Source organism: Poecile atricapillus, chromosome 4 (genome assembly GCF_030490865.1).
Source record: "Poecile atricapillus isolate bPoeAtr1 chromosome 4, bPoeAtr1.hap1, whole genome shotgun sequence".
In the NCBI taxonomy this organism is placed as follows: Eukaryota; Metazoa; Chordata; class Aves; order Passeriformes; family Paridae; genus Poecile; species Poecile atricapillus.
The window spans coordinates 37,177,957-37,197,878 of record NC_081252.1 but is presented as its reverse complement, the minus strand read 5'-3'; the positions used below and the strand labels follow the sequence as shown (position 1 = coordinate 37,197,878).

General features: G+C 37.9%; 1 protein-coding gene across 1 annotated transcript; it reads right to left on the bottom strand.

The window, feature by feature from the left end:
* Positions 1-2,812: 2,812 nt before the first annotated feature.
* On the bottom strand, positions 2,813-18,543 carry TMA16 (translation machinery associated 16 homolog). Its single transcript, XM_058838572.1, has 7 exons — positions 18,405-18,543; positions 17,154-17,266; positions 10,423-10,460; positions 9,696-9,780; positions 9,092-9,240; positions 4,428-4,470; positions 2,813-3,055 (listed from the first exon to the last, which is right to left on the bottom strand). The coding sequence occupies exons 1-7, from the start codon at positions 18,405-18,407 to the stop codon at positions 2,881-2,883; spliced, it is 606 nt and encodes a 201-aa protein (XP_058694555.1). The 5' UTR covers positions 18,408-18,543; the 3' UTR covers positions 2,813-2,880.
* Between the last annotated feature and the right edge of the window lie 1,379 nt (positions 18,544-19,922).

Genomic DNA, 19,922 nt, shown 5'->3' with positions numbered 1-19,922 from the left:
AGACCCTGGGACAAACCTGCCCTTTTGCTCTTTGCAAATACCTGTAACTGATACTAACTGAACCACAGGACTTTTTTTTTTTTTTTTTTAACATATAGAAGATAATATATATGAAAATACATTAATCAGCACTATTCCAAATAAAAACCAAAGAAGATAGGTCACAGTAATTTTTAAGTGTTTTTTAAGTAAATCACTAATAATTTGAGGAGGTACTTCTATAATGAAACATGGATCATTACATCTGTGTATGCACATACCTGGGAATATGGTAAACAACTTTAATAATGGCTCACAAACAGCATAGAAGTGAAAAGCAAAGTGGCAGAATTCAGAAAAAAAAAGTCAGTCTAGAAATTCAGGCAAAAGCTTTAATGAAGAAGTGCCAATTTATCTCTAGGTTTGCTATGAAATTTTGAGAGCTTGGGGAAAAAGAATATTTAATTAAAAAGTATAGATAAGATTTTTTTAACACTTCGTATCTTAGCAATGGGCATCATCACTTTATCAGTTTTCAAAGCAGCATGGTACTGTCTTCATTAATTGTGTGAACTTGAATAAGAGCTGGCATTAGTTGGATGCTTCCATTTTTATTTAGCAATATTGTTATTGCTAAATTTACTATGTAGAAATTCTGTTTTTAAACTAATGCTGTAATTTTAGTCTCATAACTTGATTAGTTCTATTTTTCCTTTGTAACAGGTAACTAGTTACATATTAAACCCTCCATTTTAATAAAATTGGACAGTATTTGAAATCAAGCAGTCAAGGCTTAGGTAACTTGATTACCAGGACCATTATGGTGTCTTACCATTAGCTTATGTTCAGTTTCATAAGAGGAACTCTACACAGGACTTTGTCAGGTGATTTTAAGACAACAGCTTAAACTGCAGAGCATAAATCACAAAACCTCATTAGCAAAAGTCTCGTACCTTCATGAAACTTGCTTCTTTTGGGGAAGTCTGGAAATTTGCTATAATGAATTTTTGCTCTTGAAAGAGCTGAAAGATAGAAAGATAATGTATGCATTGTATCATGCTGAGACTGATCAAACAAGACAATTTGACCTAACTGTACTGTAAGCATTTTATTGTCCTTTACTGGAAAACTAACCTGGAAGGTTCCTTAAGCAGAGAACTTTTTTCTGCTGAGAAGAATATAGAACATCTCATTCTTCATAACTTTGCATGACAATCTTTTGAAGCACTCACCAGGATGTCAGCCTAATATACTGTAATTACTATGACAGCTTCCAGTTATCGAGTTACCTGCTCATTTTCCTTCCGTATTTTACACAGTGTCATGGGAAAGTGACTCAGTGTTTTTACTTGCAATCTCAAACATCAGATTTTGTATACAAACAAAAATTCAAAATGAACTTCCAAATGCAGAATCTGTCAAAGCACTGAAACAACCACATACACAAGTTTAGTTCAATCCAATTACCCTGGCTCAGCTTCTACCAGTTTAACACCTCAAGTTTTATTAATCAAAACAAGATTTATTCTGCCACACAGCACAATTTAACAAAGATATAAAAATACCAAACGCCTGCCATGAACTTCAGGACACTGATCTCTCAAACACAAACATAAAGCAGTGATGTGATGGCCTGGAGGTGTGGCTGGTGTCACAGGCCAAGACCTCTACCCAGATTTAAGACTTGCAGGCACCTGAAGATGAATTACATTACCCACCCATGCTCCAGGTCTGTAAAAGTTATTCAGGTTTCTTCTTTAGAATCATTTAAGGAGGACAGTTGTTAGTTCTATATAAACTAAACAGACTGGTTTCCTATAATGTGAAAGGGTAGCACAAGCCTATTTGTAAAGAGGGAAGAATTTAATATACACATTAACAAACTTAACACTCATCAGCAAGTCTTGCTGCACAGCTATGAAAATACACACTTGGATGTCTGTAAAAGAAATCTGGGAAACCTACCTAACTATTTACTGTGACAAAGACTTGATTGTTTAGCACACAGAAGTAAGAAGGGATCATGTACTAGAAAGATCATCCACCAGGAATAATTATTTCCACATAATTAACAGGCATCTGAGCTGTGACTACTGCCACGTGTAGACAGTTCAGCTGAACTGTGACTTCTGTGCCCAGACAATCTAATACGCACTGAGATGTCCTACTTAATGCCTGCTGTGAAATTATCCCTCGTTTTGCCCTTGCCCTTTTTCCCTTTTTATTCATTTTACAGCTTTTAAAGTAATAATCTGCTAAGAACTTTCCTGAAAGACACATTTAAAAGCATCTAAGAGTTGCTTCATAAAGCAAGCCTCCTATTGAAAAGTCCTGAGTGGCTTCAATTCAATTTTCCATAGAAGGGTTAGAGAAAAAATATGGACTAAGATATATTTAAAAACAGACTGTGGGGACTTTGATTGGCTTTTTATCTGAATTCTGCAATACAGATTGCTGAGGACAGTAACTCTTTCAAATTCCCTTGACAAAACATAAAATACTCAGTATTTTATTGAAGCATTTCCAGCTCTCTATGATCCTGACACAGATTCTCAAAGAAAAGAAGGTACAAGAGAAGAGTTCCTCATGTTTAACAGATTATTGCAATTACCACAAAAAGGTAAGGATTTCTGACCACAAAGTTTTCCAGTCTGAATCTAGACAGAAAATGGACTCAGCTAGTCAGGATTTCAAGACATAAACTTACATGATAAAGATTTTAAGTATTTATTTATAGTCAAAAAATTTTATCCAGTAATATACAGCTTTACCTAGTAATATTGTTTACTCTTTACCATAGGTACAGAGATAATAAAAAAGCAACTAACAAAGCTTTTAGAAATATAGTTAAATTTTATTTTTTTTCCAGTGAAAACTAAAATAGGTTTCTAACAATTCCCTTTACTGTTTCAGCTCTTGAATCGGCTGCTGCTCATCAGGGCCCACGTCTTCCTCTTCATTCAAGTCTTCTTTTGCTTCTGCATCTGTCACCACAAGGTGACTCAAGGCAGCATCCCTAGCTGAGAGCTTTTTCATTTTGATGTTTGGCAGTTTCCTCAGATCACCATCCCACTCTCTTAAAGAGAAAAAAATAAGTAACAAAAACCAATTACCAATAGAAAGGAATGCATGCAAGAGTTAATTCTGATTTCCTCAGAAGATGCAAACTCAAGTGAGGCTGCTTTTCTAAGTTATCCTCTGTCCCCCTGTGATATGAATAAGCACCAAAGATTTCACCTGATTTTGTGCACTACTAAAGCTGTAATTTCTCTGCGAAGAAATAAATACTTTCAGATGTGATATTCTGAAACAAAAATATATTTTTCACTTTATTCCCATAGACTTACTGTACCCTCAGTTACTTTTGGTCACTTGCTTTTAGGTTTCTCTTATTCAACATGGAGTCTGGTAAGCAACAGAAAAACAGGTCAGGAGAGTTTCTTCACCTGGATGCTTGATTTGCATATGCAACATAACATGTATGTAAGTTCCCTCATGATTTATGGCAAACGTTAACATGTTGTATGACTGACTTCAAGAGAGCACAAAGGGTTAGTAAGCATTAATTCACATGGTGAGTGTATCATTTCAAAAGGCTCCATGAAGGAGAAAGGGTTGTTTCAAATACAAATCAAACCCAGTGCTCACTTAATAGAATGCTTTCTTCATTATAGTAAGTGCACCTCATGGATAATTTTTCTCAAGGGCAAAGACAGTATCTGCCAATTATAAGATATGTTTTTCCTTTACCAAGGCAATACAACAACACTTCTACCTGATGTCCCTGTTCAAGAAGTCAACTGCATATTTATATATACAGCAGTCCCTTTTATTTGGGATTTCTGGCTTTATTCCAACATCTGTAAGTATGGCTTCTGGCTATCATCCCTGCGAGTCAGTGGTATATCCTTGCAACACAAGCATTCCTAAGTTGTTGGGTTTTTTTTTTTAAAGTATTTCATTTGATAGGCTGTCAGCAAAAATGTTCACTCCATCTACTACCAGGACACACCAACATACTGGCCCAGATGAGCCAGTAGCAAATTTCACAACTCCCAGATCTTTTAACTGGATGCAAGTAGTAAATTCATTTAAGATTTTCTGCTAGTATATACACACATACCAACACTACTGTGAACAGCTGAAGTCATCTTTTTAGGTAAAGTATCTGAGAATATTGAGGAAAAAGGTTATTTAAGTTACAGAAATGGCATTTTAACCGTTGAAACTAAATCTTCCAATGTTTTAGTTAATAACTGGCACAAGTGTTCAGTCAGCTAAGAAATGCCAAAATGGCGGTGCCATACCTACTCTGCTTTTGAAAAAGACAAATTCCTTGGCAGTTTTGCATATGTTACTTTTTTTATGAAGAAAGACATTCAACAGGTTAACTTCAGAAACAGTATTTTGCAGATAAAACAGATTATTAGTGATAATAAAAAACCTACCTGAAAAATTTAAGATGCTTTCTGTTCATAATGTCTGGGATTTCTAATAGGAAAGAAATTAAATTCTATTAGGTGTGTTACATTATTCAAGTGAGTCTCATTTCAGAGGAAGAAATGTGAGCTAAATGGCCTCTAACCAAAATGGCTACATATCTTCTTTCCATTGCAGCCAAACTGCTCTAAAAGCAACCTGCCATACATATATACAATTATTAAAATAAATAATAATACAAATAAATAAAACAATACTACAAATCTGTATTACCTTTGCTAGTAAAAAGGAAGGCAGGTATTTTGTATTTAGACCTGTGGAACAGATCATTTTGCTTTTTTCCTCCTGGAGTAGCCAAAATCTTCCTACTAGACTGTAATTTATAAACTTAAGCAGATTTTTACAGCAAGATGCCAAAGCTGCTTTGCCTTGGTTCAGTGTCATTCTTTTCCTGGTCAGTCCTGCCAGTGTTACAAGCAGCCCACATTTAGCACCACCACTAATTTATGGAGTTTATACCTTAGGAGATTTGACACCTTCCCACACTATAAAACACATCGTAACTGTCTATGAACTGTACAGATTTCACAGCCATCAGGCTTTTCACAAGATAGATGTTTTCTACCTCTGTAGCATTAAATTAATTTTATTTTAGCTCTTAAAATTGTGGCATTAAAGCAACTTTTATACTGTCCTTGAACAAACAGATCTGCCTTTGTTCATCTATCAATTTCCTCAAGTTTTACAGTAATAAATAAGATCATGCTATCAATGCAGGATTACGGATGATTTTGCTACTACAAAACATAGGATGATGATACCTGTAGTGTTTATCTTTGTGGCCAGACAGTCCTTATTATTCACAAAATTATTCCTTCCTTTCACACTTGGTTATGAAGTTACCAACTGAAGAACAATAATGTATGTAAAATGTTTTGGTAACAATTGCAGTGATTTCTGCAGACTGCCCCTTGGTAAGCAGATGAGGTGATACTGTTCACAGCTGGGCAAGGCAAGGCAAAGAAAAATTTGCCTAATGCGTTTTTTGGTCTGCTGATTCCTTGGTTCATGCCACAATCCATGCCAAATATCCATACCACATTAGGCTTTCCCAATAAAGCCTTCAAATAATGCCATAGTTGCTGTTGCTCTCTCTGCGGTCTCATGGCAGCACAGTGCCAAGCGCTGGAACATCCCAGTTGGTATTTTACAAGGAGCAATCAATGCTACTCTGTTTGCCTCTAGTAGTAAACAGTGAGTTTGGCACAAGTGGCACCATGCTGAGATTTGTATTTGTTTCTTTTATCAAAGCATGGATTGAACATACAGTTCAGTGTTCTTGTCAGACAAACCAGGACTGAATGACAAGACTTTCAAATGAAGCCCTTTCATTTGTTTTTCTCTTTTTTTTAAAAAAAACCAAACATTTACTGGGTCTAAGTTATGTAGACCTTCTCCAAAGAATATACTCTAACAGTTTTATATAGCCTATCATCTGGGGCACACCAACATCATGAGAAAGCAGGCACTCTGAAGAGAGAAGATTCTGTGACAAACCCAAGATTTGGCACTGAATTCATCTTTACTGCATTGGCAGTGGAAAAATTTTTAAGCTACACTTACATGTGTGTTTACAATATGTTACACAATAAAAACTACTGAGTTGCCAGATTAAGAATAGAACTCTGTGTAGAAATAAAGTAATTATATACTGCACAGTAACTGATTTTCTAAATTATGCTGGATTAGTAACCACTTGTCTAACTCAGCTGCATCTCATCCTAGCATGCACCAATGTCATGGTTTTTGCTGCTGCTTGTGAACTCCTTCATTTGCTTTAAAATGTTAAGAGGAGCATGTTTTTTTGAACTAAAGATAGAAAAAATATAAGAGAGAAATATGGAACAGGAGTTAGTGGGAAAGAAATGAACACAGTATTTTGGGGAGTAGATTATTGTCTGGCATGTCTAAGACAAAGCATTCAACAATTTACGTGCTTAGCAAAACAGCAGTGAAAGATTTAAGTAAACAATTTTAAATGTTTCTGACCCTTTCAGATAGTTTTACTTTTCTTTCTTTTGAGCAAGAACAATCAGCCTGTTAAAAAAGAAGGAAACTGTAGGTGCTCTTTAGGCAAAAAATTGTTCGGTTATACAATAATGATCGATATAGAAAACAGTGGCTAATGAACAGTACAAAAGTTGCACTAGCAGATACATGGAATGATACAGCTTTCATCTGAATTAAATTTATTTCCCTGTAATGTGAAGCCTCCAGAACTAATTAACAAAACTGGTGTATTTAGTTTTAAAAGCCACTTTCCCCCAAGATTGATATTATGTATTTGAGAGAACATGCAAGGTAATTAGAAGCAAATTATCAAAAATGGATGATGTTCACATGAAATAATTATGATGCTTTTCCACTGAAAACATGCCAACCCTGGGTTACAAATAAATAAACAAGTATCTAGCATTACCTTTCAATAGCTTTGCTATAAACATGTAAGACCAGACTAAACAAAAAACCCTAATACACAAAAATTAAAACAAGAGGAAAAAACTACAGTAAAACTACTGTAGATATATTTAAGGAGTGACAAGGAGCTGCTAAACCTCAACAACATCACTGATAATGTTCCCTGTATAGCTATTGTTTGTTTAAAAAGACTTAAAATTTTCTTTATTTCAGGACGTCTACCACTTTTGTAAACAAATTTTTACATTCTGTAAAGGATTAGTTTTTCATTTACGTATATCCTTGACAGGACAAGAGGAAATGCCCTCAAGCTACAGCTAGGTAAGATTCATATTGGATATCATGACAGAGTTTTTTTCACTGAAATGGTGGTTAAGCATTGGAATGAGTTGCCCAAGGAAGTGACAGGAATCAGTAGCTTGGAAAGTGTTTAAGAAATGACTGGATGTGGCACTTAGTGCTATGGTCTAGTTGACATGGCAATGTTTGGTCAAAGGTTGGACTTAATGATCTTGGAAGTCTTTTCCAACCTAATTGATTCTATGATACAAATAGACTGCATCAAATTTAAAGTACTTTCCTAAATGAAAAGAATACATAAAATGCAGTCTCTTCATAGCAAATGCACATGCATACAAGAAATAACTGAGTTCAAGAACGGGGGGGGGGGGAAAAAACCCAACAAATCTAAGTCAGTTATAAAAGCTTACTAAAGCTTCTAGGACTAATAATGAGCCAAAACATAAAAGCACTGTTTCCAGCTGATTTCCATTTATGCCCAATCTCTAATTACAGTATTTAGTTGCTATAGTACTTAGCAGCAACTATTTTCTCTGAATGAACAATGTCTTAGACAGAGAGCAAACCCTGCAGCAGCTGTGGTAACAAATAATGAATGATTTGAAAGTATATTTAATATGTGAAGTTGCACTGTGCTCTCTGAATGCTTTACTTACTAATTCTATAATAACCTCAAATTTTGCCTACAATATTTCTAGCTTCTTCATTATTTTTATGTTGTGCTTGTGCATTTGACATCTTTTTCTCTAGCCTTACTGCCTTTTTCTATCAGCTTTCCACAAAGCAGTAAGGAAAAAAAGAACTAAAATTTAAAAGCAAAAAACAAAAAGAATACTTTCTACAATTGAGCTGTTTGATGACAATCACAGAATCTATTTTTCTTATTACTTTTTCCCCCTCCTTCTAAGACATCTATGCATTAAGTCACAGAGATATTTCTAAATTCCTCTGCCTCCACACTGACAAAACTTTAAAGCCATTAATTTTCTTGATCTGTACAATACATATCAGGGTGTGCTGATTTAGGCCAGGGTAGAGTTAATTTTCTCCAAAGTAGCTAGTACAGGACTGCACTTTTGATTAGCTGGAAATGGTGTTGATGAAAACAAGATGTTTTCATTATTCCTGAGCTGGGCTTGCACAGATCCAAGGCCCTTTTTCTGCTCCTCACCTCAGCCCACCAGCAAGGAGGCACAGAGTGAACAAGGAGCTGGAAGGGGACACAGCTAGGACAGATGACCAGGGAATATTACACACAACCCAAACCTTGCTGTGCTTTGTGTCCTAACTACAAAATAATGTAGATTTTTCATGCTTTCCATAACATATTTTACTATTAGAAGGACCAGTTATGTCTGGATAATACTTTAGCATTAACTCAGCTTCAACATGCACATTACTGGTTAAAGCAAAATACAAACACTTCACTGCTTATCTTGACTATCCCCAAACAATTCTGCTTTTTGCATTTTCATTATCTCTTTGTCTTTTTTCCTTACTTCACCAAACTATGGCTGCTTCCCTTCAGCCTAGTTCCAACTATCAAAGGAAGGTCCAAACAAGCTGAACATAATTTGTATTCTAGGCAGGTGGATTAAAAGCTCACTTTAGTTTCAAAAATAGGTTATATACACCTGCACTGAAAAGACAGTGCTAGCAAAGATGCACAAAGGCAAAAGTAGAATGTATGAGTCAGATCTCCACCATTGTTTTTTCTCCTTTTCTTCACCGTGGCCCTCCTCCCAAGTAACTCCGCAAGGCACACCTAGCACTTAGGTTAATTTCTTGAGAAAGAAAAATAAGGACAATGCCTAGAAAGTTTGCTTAGATTCTGGCCTTGTGAGCAGGTGAGAATTCAGGTGAGGACTGAATGCTTTCTAATGCTTTTACATACCTATTCCATAACCCTCATAGAGTTGTCTTTCACGTTCTATTGTCTGCTTGATGACAGCTTCCCTTGAAGCGTGCTGTATTCCTTGTCTGCCTTTAATGCTGTTTTGTAATTCAATCTGCTCCAATTCAGCATTGAATCGACACATATAACTGAAAGAAATAAAAGGCATAAAAGCTAGATGCAGTCATACAAAAACAATTTTAAACAGAATTACTCTGATAAATTATTTTACTAACTGTAGTTATTTTCTAATTTATTTTCTTTATTTATTGGAGACTCAAGGAGTAAGTAGTATAAAATCTGCGTGTTCAGGTGTCACAGAATAAATAACCTAACAAGTAAATACATGTGATTACTACTGTCCAAATCATTTGAAGACCTCCAAATACTACAAAACTAGGGATATACTTCAATAATTTTTAAAAAAGAAACTAAATACGACTAATTCAAATAATTCTAGTATGACTACATAAATCTCTCAATATTTGTCAGTGGCAATAAAATCAACTACTTGATATTATTAATAGCAATATACAAAAGTCCTCCTCTGAGTCATCATCCATTATTTTTAAAGACAAGTCAAGGTTTTTAACACCAGTCTTACTTTTCAATTAGTTCACCAGCTTCCTTCTTTGTGTACTCGATTTTACTGGGGTCAAGGTGACTTTGAAACCATTGCAGTTTTTCTCCTACAAGAATAAACTTAACATTAATGGTTACACAACCACTGTAGCATCAATACAGATTAAAGTTGCTCAAAGTTTTACTGGAAATTAATTAAAATATCACTATATCAATTATTAGGAAGGAAACTTTGAAAGGGGAAAAAGCCAACAGAGTGGCTGAGTAAGAGTCCTGATAGCCACATCTGTTTTTAAATAGATTAAATTGAAAAGACGCAGGATCGATCATATGGGAGAGAAAAATATTCCAGGTTGTGTGTCAAATCAAAGTTTTGAATTTACTTGCTAACACAATGTGTCCTTTAACCTACATATATCATCTTCTTTTACAAGCAATTATAAAAGCTTAATTGTACTTGTATTACAAATACAATAAATATGTGTACAGACGTACAAAACACTCATTTGGTCTATACTGCCTTGCTGTTGTGTGCAGTGACTAAAGATTAGCTATGCTCAGCCCCAGATTCAATCCTCTACAGATTAAGTGGACATGTCAGGTATCTCAGTATTTCAGTCAAGTCTATTTTTAGATTGCAGAATCAGATTTCAGAAAAAGAAGCTCTAATTGGATGTCTAAAATGTTGGTGAAACTTCGAATCTCCAAGAAACTGAATACTGTAGTCAGTAATAGAAGTTTCTGCTTACCAATAATGCTTAAACGCAAAGCTTTGTCAGTCTTCAACCTAGCAGAGAAAAACCAGATATGTTAGCCAGGAATGAGTACCATATAAATAATGACCTTAATTTTATTCTTAAAAAGTTGGGGTTTTTTTCAGTCACAATGAAAGTCAAGGTAAAATTTCAAATAGAAATATTTGACAAATTCCAAACAATGTAAAACTTCTGTTTCATCCAAAATATCTACTTTCTGGTAAAACTGCTAGCTGAAATGTGTCCAGTTTACCTATTAAGCTAAACAGCTTCTTAGAAGAAAAAAAGACGCAAAATTTTTCTCTGAGTGCAAACGGAATTTCACTGAAGAGCTGCACTGTCACAATTTCCTTAAGTATTTCTGATATTCTTCTGATATGTCTAATGAGTTGGGAGATTTCACTACACTGCATTCCTTCAAATCAAGCAGGTAATGTGAAAAATACCATTCTGTCACCTTAAAACTTGCAATAATTAAAGTTTGTGCTTAGCAAACAGTAAGTTAACGTGCTAAGAAACCAAAATTAACAACTTCATTAAAGAAGATGTAAAAAAACCCAGCTCTATCTCACAGTACTTTTAAGTCCACTTGAATCTTTGGCAGGATACTCAAAAGCCTTCTGTGCTCTTTGGGATGTTGGTACACAGTTCTATTTGGGATTAATTTTCATCCTAATTAGGAGTTCTCAAAAAAGACAAGTTCTCAAACAGGAAATCCTGTGCCTCATGCTCTTTTGTCATGCTCAAGGTGTCAGATGCAATCTGCATCAAAAGATGTTGCAATTTGCTGTTGTTTCCAGAAAGGAAAACAAGACATTATTGGGTAAGTACAAAATTTGTCACTAGAAATAATACCCTAGCCATGCATATTTAGCGTATATATTCACGGACCTCTCATGAAATTGACTTTTTATTATTATTATTAAATAGGAAATTTGGTAATGGATTAAGTAAATCATAAAGGCTGTAATTGACCAAGAATGAATAATGCTGAAATTCATCACTGTTCAAAGCTATTGTGCTCCTTTATTAAATTCCTTTTACTCTGTAAAACTTAATGAGCATTTTAGAGCTAACTGAAGTAACTCAGAGCACAGAAGTTTTTCACCTACCACAAAAACTGGGATCAAAAGATGAATCCCTTGCCTTCCAGAGACAAACATACTTGTGTCACTTGTCCACAACCCTACATTATTAAATAAAGATTAGATTTTTCAAGATGTATTTCATCCTCTGAAGACTGTCTAAAAGCCATGTACAAGGAAATGCACAGCATGTGTGAGCTGCTGAGAATTCCACTAACATATTAAAGAAATTTTTAATTCTATGGATACCCCAGCATGTGTAGAAGAAGCTGGGCAATAAAAGCTGGGCAGGCTTTCCTCCTCAGAGGACTTATAGCAGGGAGCTTTGGATGGTAGCAGTGTCCAAAAAAAGGATGCATACTGCACTCAGTGGAACTCCACACCAGCAACCCCTGCTGGGAACCCTGCAAGGCAACACTGCCAGACGAGCCTGTCTGCAAAGCTTTGCCACAGAGAAAACTACAATGGCATCTAGGAAAGCTGCCTAAACAGGATCATGTCACACATCTACATTCTAAAACACTACAAACTACCATCTGCACCTGTTAGGGCCACAAAATCATTTATTTATGAAAGCAGCGAAGTACAGAACCACCATTTTCTTCTGGAAGAAAAACCTTCACTCTCCTGGTGCACACAACAAATTTCAGCATGAGAAATAATGAATGATAGGCTTGGATGTTGCCTTATTGTACTTTTCATAAAAACCTCACCTCAGTGACTGCTAGAAGACAATAGCATTAGCAGGGAGGCTAATCAAATCAGGTGAGTCAAAGAAACTTCCTCTCCTTCCACACAATGAGTAATAGCTTTTACTTAGGGGAAGGAGAGGTTAAGACCAGGGATACAATCTTGTGCCAGGAGGTTGTTTCTTGATGATTTTCTTCTTCACCCACCTTCCAGAAATCCTTTACTTAAGCAATGATTTTTAATAAGAATGATTAGTGGTTTTCTTGATGTCTACTAAGTACTTAAAAAGTAAATTCTACATGTTCCTTTAGCACCTCTTTATCTCAGATATTGTTTTAAACTGCTCTACTCTGAACACTAACAATGAATAAGTATTTCCCAAATCAGATTACAAACTCAGTATTTTTCCCCAATAATACCCACACATACAAATGCCCTCTATGGCTCTGAAAACTAAGACAGGCTTTTCAAAATAACTAATTCTAAAAGCTAACAGTTTTTCCTCATGAAGAATCTGCAAGAACATGTCACAAAGCATCACTGCTGCAAGCAATGCAAGTAGAAGCATAATGGGTCAAGAAAGATTAGGAGGTTAGACAGGGGAAAACTTCAGAAAAAGCAAACACAGTTCCTACCGGGAGACATTTTAAGGTTGCTTACTCCCACAGGGTAACTTCCCACCCCACCACTGTAAAAACTCCTTAGCTCTCATATCTCAGAACATGTCAGTATTAGACTTGTGTTATTTGTGATGAAAATGCATTCCTAAGCAATTTATTGTGCAATAGAAAGGGTCTGCTTTGACTCAGGAGCTAAAACAACAGAAAAAAAAATGCACAGCTAGTTTAGCTTTAGCTACCAAAGCCAGATAGGTATCTCTGCAGTTGCAGGAAAACATGACTGGTGTTGGAACATCACTACTACGGAAGTTTCATAAATTTCCCACTATGATCTGGTTTCCTAAAGTGTAGAAAAGTCAGTGTTCTACTGACTAACATTCTACTACTGCCAGTGAAGCAGCTATTGCTGTCTCATAAAAATATTCATGTAATTATTTAACAGAGCAAACAAGCTGCCTAAAGGAATAAGGATTCACATGTAGATTAAGAGAGAATAAATTGGCAGTAATACACTGGAAGTTGTTGCTGCTCATTAGACCTTGAAGAGAATTGAGAGGAGAGGGATGCAGGCAAGAAAAAGGTGTAATTTAAGTGAACAAGATGATTTAAGATTGTAGCCAATTTTCTAAAAGCAATTGGTCTGTCTTCTCTTATTATGGTTAAGATTGGTCTTTCAGTGTCTGTAGTGCAGTCACAGTTTCTGGACAGTAAACTTCTAACTGCTGTCATATTTCGTTACAAGTGCTTGCAGTGAAGAGTGGAAAATGGCGCCCATAAAAGACTTCTACGACTTAATGCAGAATTTCTCTCTCCTTTTTCCCAGTGCATTTTAAATATTGAAATTCCTTGTGGATAATGTCCACCCTTTATTACTATCTTCTTTCAGTAAAAGATGCTAGAATATGCAACTCATAACTTAGTGCAATTTTCTTTCCTGTGTAACATAAACAGGAACATTCACAGTAGCTATTTCTTTACTTTCATTCTATAGGAAAGTTAATAAGGAAATAGCCTAAACTGTCTCCACTCCTGAATCCTGTCTCCAGACAAGTACCAAAGGAAAAAAACAACCAAAACCCAACTAAACCAAAACAAGCAAAGCAAAATAAACAAACCACACAAAACCAGAAGCATTGATTGATACTTCTGTAAGATATTCTCACCCTCCAGTAACATACCAGTCAAGGGCTTCCTACACCCTACACCTTTGTGTTTAATAGTAATCAACAGATAAAATGTATGTATGTTCAAAAAGTATTACTGCACAAATTTAGCCAGCCAATTAGAGCATCCTCTAGCAAGGAAATCCACAGCTCAATAAAAATAGTACAGACAAACTCTATGAACTTCCTGCATTCACTGACTACTCTAATTCAGTTTTTCCGTTCTGCAGAAGTGCACTAGCCTGTAAGGAAAAATTATCCCCTTTACTCAGGCCTGGTGAGATCACACTGAGAATTCAGTTTCTAGTTTTGTGTCCTATTCATACTTCAGACAACTTACTTCTAGACAGTAACAAGCATGGTCAAAAAAGTATGAGATTTGTAGATGGGACTAAGGAAGAAAATTCTGTAGAGATTACAAGGCAGCTTCTCCTATTTACCACCAAAAGATGTATTAACCTTCTACAGAGAACAGGGCTGTCATTCAATAGAAGCAATTTGGAAAATTGTTTAAAGACATTTAATAGACCTGCAGAAGCAATGCGGAAGAACAAAACTGGTGTGAGCTATTTCTTTTTCCCGAGAGTGTAGGAGTGGAAAGCTTTCCTCCATTCACAGCATCAGAAATTTATGTTGTCTTTTTCAGACAAATGCAAAATGAGTCCAAGCCTCATCATTATATTACAGAAACTGAAAGCTAAATAATTACAATAAAAATTTCAACACATATTTAATTCCCAATATTAAAAAAAAAAAAATCCAGAGAATTTACCAAGGTGATCGTTTAGATAATAGAGATTCAAAAGAAACTTGAACCCTTAACAAGTCTTTTAAAAAAACTAACAGGAAAAATAAAATAAACATTATTCATGTCTTTCAAATTAAATTGCTTTTCAAGCCAAGACAATACAGAAAAGAGAATATAGACAAACGGAGGATGTTTTTAATGCAACTAATTTTTGGAACACCACAACTCAAGTGATCTACGAAGTACAGAATGTTAGTTAACCGTTCAGGCCCCAGAAGCGTAAGATGTAGAACTCTTATTTATAAGATATAAAGATATAAAATATAAGATCATTTTGCTATCACAATATGCTGCGGATGGTCAGAACTGACACACTATTCTTGGTGGAATGGCTTCCCTATGCAAAATGAAAGGTTACATCTTTTACAATCAGCCTAGATTCAAATTGCAAGGATAGGGTTTCTTCAAACACAAAGGAAGACTAAGGCTGATGTGGGTCTCTTACTGAATTGAAGGGGACCCTGACAACCGAGACCAGAGAAGGCAGAAATACCAGACACCGCCTTTGTGTGGGCCTTCACTGCCATAAGTAGCCCCCAGGAATCTCTGACCAGGATTAAGAAATGTCAGAAGGAAGACTCTCCCTTGGCCAAGGAGGGCTGGGTTAGAGAACACCCAAGCAAACTTGACATCCACAAAGCCAAGGGCCCTGAGGGATGCATCCACTGAACGCCAAGGAAACTGGTAGAAACCATGGCTAAACTGCTCTCAATTATCTTTGAAAGCTCATGGACATGAGGAGAGCTGCCTGAGGACTGGAAGAAAACAGATGTCACCCTGGTCCTCCAAGACGGCAAGAAGGAGAACCTAGGGAACTACTGGCCAGTCAGCCCCACCTAAATCACTGCAAAGGTAATGGAGCACCTCATTCTGGAGGCCATCTCTATCCACATGCAGGACAAGGAGGTGATCAGGAGCAGTCAGCATGCATTTATTAAAAGGTCATGTTTGACCAACTTGATTGCCTTCTGTGATGCAACAATTGGATAGACAAGGGGAGAGCAGTGGATATTGCCTCAGTTTCAGCATGGCCTTTCAACCTTCTGCTGTTGCAAGAGGAATTAAAGTAACACTCCAAGAAGAAACATCAGCACTGGTGTCCCTATCAGTGTAACTCTAACCACATGAGACTGTCACTAAAAGATTTGAGTTTTTGAGATTTTGCCAAGTCATAATGAATAGTCAGTAAGTATTGCTCCCTCACTAAGTTTTCTTGTGCATGTTTTTCTGTATGGTGAAGTCACAAATGCAAGCACTAAGAATCAAGTAAGATTAAGGTATCTTTTGTGATTAAGAGCTGTGAGTAGCTGTTAAGACAAAAGGTGAGAGAACTAAGGGACAAAGTGGTCAATTTAGCAGTAGGAAAATAATCTGCAATAAAAATTTAAAATCAATAGTCAGAGAGCACAGAAAAAATACAAAAAAGCAGGGGAAACTTCTTGCATATTAAAAAACAGCCCAATCCTCAATACATGCTACTTGTGAACTCTTGCAGCATCTCTGCTGGAGGCTACATGACCCCACTGTGGCAGCAAAGGCCCCCCTTCTAGTGAAAGCAATGGTGCAACTGCTGTGGATAAGGTTCCACATCAATCCTAACAACAAAACTGCACAGTCTCTGGACCAGGAGTTTCCATTTTAACACCTTCAGACAAATGAGTATTTGGGCTCTGCTCACACAGTCCATCCAGACACTACAATTTATACAGCGTTATACAGCTTATACAGTGCTATGCTAAGATGGAAAACGCTTAAGCTAGCTTTAGTAACTTCCTAAATAAACAGTTATGCATAGCAAGCAAGCTGAGACAATGTCAATTAAAGACCAGTCTTCAACAGCTGTTTTTTCCCTCTGTGAGAGGGGGAAGTAAAACTTAAAAGCAGAAAAACAAACTTGCCATGGAACAGCAGAAAACCACCGAAAAGTTCACTATACAGTTTTATTCAGAAGTCTGTCTTCTGCAGGAAGGTTTCTGGGTTTTCTTTTCTGTTCACTCAGCATTTTAGCAGAAGCAGCTAGCCCCTAAACAGGATTCTTACTGAACTTGAAGTAAAGTCAAAGTAGGTGACTCACCTTCATGTGCAATCATCAGCATCGTGCCAGATTACCAAAGGCAAGAAATCTAACTTGTAAGGACAACACCCAAAGTCAAGCAGCAGAACTACACACTTTGTATAACCTGATTTAATGCATGTAAACCTGTCACTTCACATGGCCCAGCAGCAGTATTAAGTTATGCAGGCCTTTCTGTTATTTATGGTTCTATCAGCATAACAGTCCATGTCCGCTACCACAAATAAGAAATATCCTTTGTGATGTCATTCTTTGGTCTGTACAGAGGTTTTGCAGTCAACTTACTTTTCTTTCTTCTCCTGTTTGTGTACATCCCTTGCAAGCTGTGCAGCTTTTCTGCTGTAGGGATGGATAACTTTTTTCTCTTGCTTCCCTCCTTGAGGTTTTCGTAACTTTGGCTGAAAAGAAATCAAAGATACTAAGAACTAATAAGGGTGGGTAAAACAGCAAAGGGAAGAAAGACATACACAGCATGGTGAAGACTTAAAAGGTCATGCATTGATATCTAAGAAAGCCCTTAACTTTCAGTAACACATTATCAACTTCACCCACTTCAATAACAAAATTACTTGAAGCCAATACATGCTGTAACAAAACCCCTAGAGCACAGGAAATGCTGTAAGAAATCTGACATAGTAACTACTGTCAAAATACCTACTTCCTAGAACTCTACAGCTAGGAAACTAAGCTTAGCTCTCAGCACCTTTGCCGAAAAATGTCCCCATTCAAGCTTCTATCTGGGTTTCTGACAAGAGCCTCGTGTGATTTGTACAATGTAATAAAAGCAATTTTCTTGTTTCTCCCAAGGGATCATTGGAATGCCTCACACCAGGGACCAGCCAGAGGCTTTCATTCTCCTCCCTTTCATACTGCACAGAGAGGGAATACCATTCACGAATTTCCAAAGTACAGTAATACTACTCTAAGTTATCCTACTTTCTGGTAAGAAAATATTTGAACAGAACGGAACTATTATTTAAGAAATAATATGCTATTTAACTGCACCCAAAAGAAACACCTGAAAGCAAGGGGGCTTTCCTGCATCACAATAAATGGCCATCAACAAACGGAGACTATAGTACATCCAGTTCTCTAGGTTAACTTCAGTGCTTAGGGATACGGAAAAAAGAGATGGTGTCAAAGGCAAAACTGCTCTGAGCACCTCGGGAAATCTCCGGCGGCAGCACCTCCCCCCTGTTCCACAGCGGACCGTGCTTCCCCCCGCCCCGGGGCCGCCCTGCCGGGAAGGCCCAAAAGGACGCAAACCTCTGGGGGACGAAACGCAGCAGTTTTTAAATGCAAGCTTGGCTCACCGCCCGTATCGGCCCACAGGGCCCCCGGCCCGCCAGCGGACTCGCCGCAGACTCCCGCGGCCTGGTGAGGCCACTCCCGGAGGGAATGAAGGGGCGGGGAGCACGGCGTGAGCAGCCACCGCCGTCCGCAGAAGCGCAGGCTGCGGGAACCGCACCCGTGCCCCTTCTCCTGTCCCTGTCCCCGTCCCCATGCCCGGCCCCATCCCCGGCCCGCCGCACGCACCATGGCCAGCGATCCTGCTTCCGGCGCCGCGGTGCAGCCGCCTCAGCGCTCCGGGCGGGCGCGCGGCGGCGCGGCGGGCGTTCCGCGGCGCCCCGAGCGGGCCGGGCCGCGGTCCCGAGCTGCTGCTGGGATGGCGGAGGTGCGGCCCCAGAGCACGGGATGCAGCCTGACCAGGGACTGGATAATCTCTTGGCAGCAGCTACAGTGACTGCTTTGGCAGCTAAAATTAATGGGGCTTAATCTTTATCTTAACCCATGAGCTTGAGATAAAAGAAAAAGTAGTAGTCCAAGAACCTGGTGATAATTATGATGGAGAAATTCCACAAGTGGTGCCTATGCAAAGAAGGAGACTTGCTGAGCTGAAGAAAATGGAACAAAGTCAAGAAAAAGGTGCCAACCTGTGTGAGGAAGCCTTTCCCTTGGAAGCAGAAACAGCCTCTGGGAAGTCCAAAATCAAAAGTTAGCAGAGAGCGTAACTCTCAGACTGGCAGATATCACCAAAGCAGAAAACCCGAACATGTGTGGCAGCAATGCTGCTGTGGCGCCTCAGAGCAGATCAGCACCTGCACCACGGGCCCGTGCAAAAGCGCCTGTGCCTGTTCAGCTCCAGACACCACACGCTCGAAGGAGACACCATCTTTAGGTCTTAGTACTTCTTGCTCTTCTGATGCTGATAACTCTTACAATATATAAAGAAACATATTAATTTTAAAGATTGTCCGTAAGCAGCAGGCCCCCAAATCTTTTACTGATATACATACAAGGAAAGTAGGATTATCTAAAGCAAAGTCTTCATTCAGCTTGTATTGGAACATTACCTGTTCGTGTACTTGCAATAAAACTGTTTCATAGATTTACAGAACTGCTACAGATGGCGGTGACAGTAGCAATTTTGGTTTTTAATCTAATAATTTAGGATGTAGCAGTCACAGACAGGAAACTGAGCATGGAATTTTAAACAGTCCATCCAAGTAAATAGATTTAGAGGTATGCCATCAAACAGCACAGGAATCATAGCAGCAAACTGGGGAAAAGGTCTGTTTTAATACTGTTCAAATCTTCTTGGGACCAGAAACTCACATTTAACTGAGGGGTGCTGAAAGAAGTCAGGCAATAAGGTCTATGACTATGGGGCCCACTCATGAGTACAAATGAAAGATGCAATAAAATAATTTGTAGATTCTTTCTTCATTTGCATGAACAACTTGGAGGCTTTAGAGCATGCATGCTTGGGAATGTGAATAGGTATGGCCTTCCCATCAAAACACCACAGAGAAACTGCTGTGGTCTCCATCTAGCTTTCATTTCACAAAGAAATGCTAGGTTGGAAGCAGATGTACAGCTGGCTTTACTTCTGAGCTGCAGGACATGGCCGAGGCAGAACCTGGAGCTGAAAGGTACCCACAGTAAATTTTAAATTATAACTGTAAGAAAGAAACCCAGACTCTGAAGACACACCTAATGGGCAGCTCCGAGGGGCCTTTCAGCTGGTCTTCTGCCACTGACTGTAATGAGACC

Excerpts from the sequence above, each read along its gene's own strand:
- TMA16 (XM_058838572.1), bottom strand. Across the intron at positions 10,461-17,153 it reads AAACAGGAGAAGAAAGAAAA|GTTGAAGACTGACAAAGCTT; the intron begins GTAAGTTGACTG and ends TTTCTCTGCTAG. Across the intron at positions 4,471-9,091 it reads CTATGAGGGTTATGGAATAG|AAATCCCAGACATTATGAAC; the intron begins GTATGTAAAAGC and ends CTTTCCTATTAG.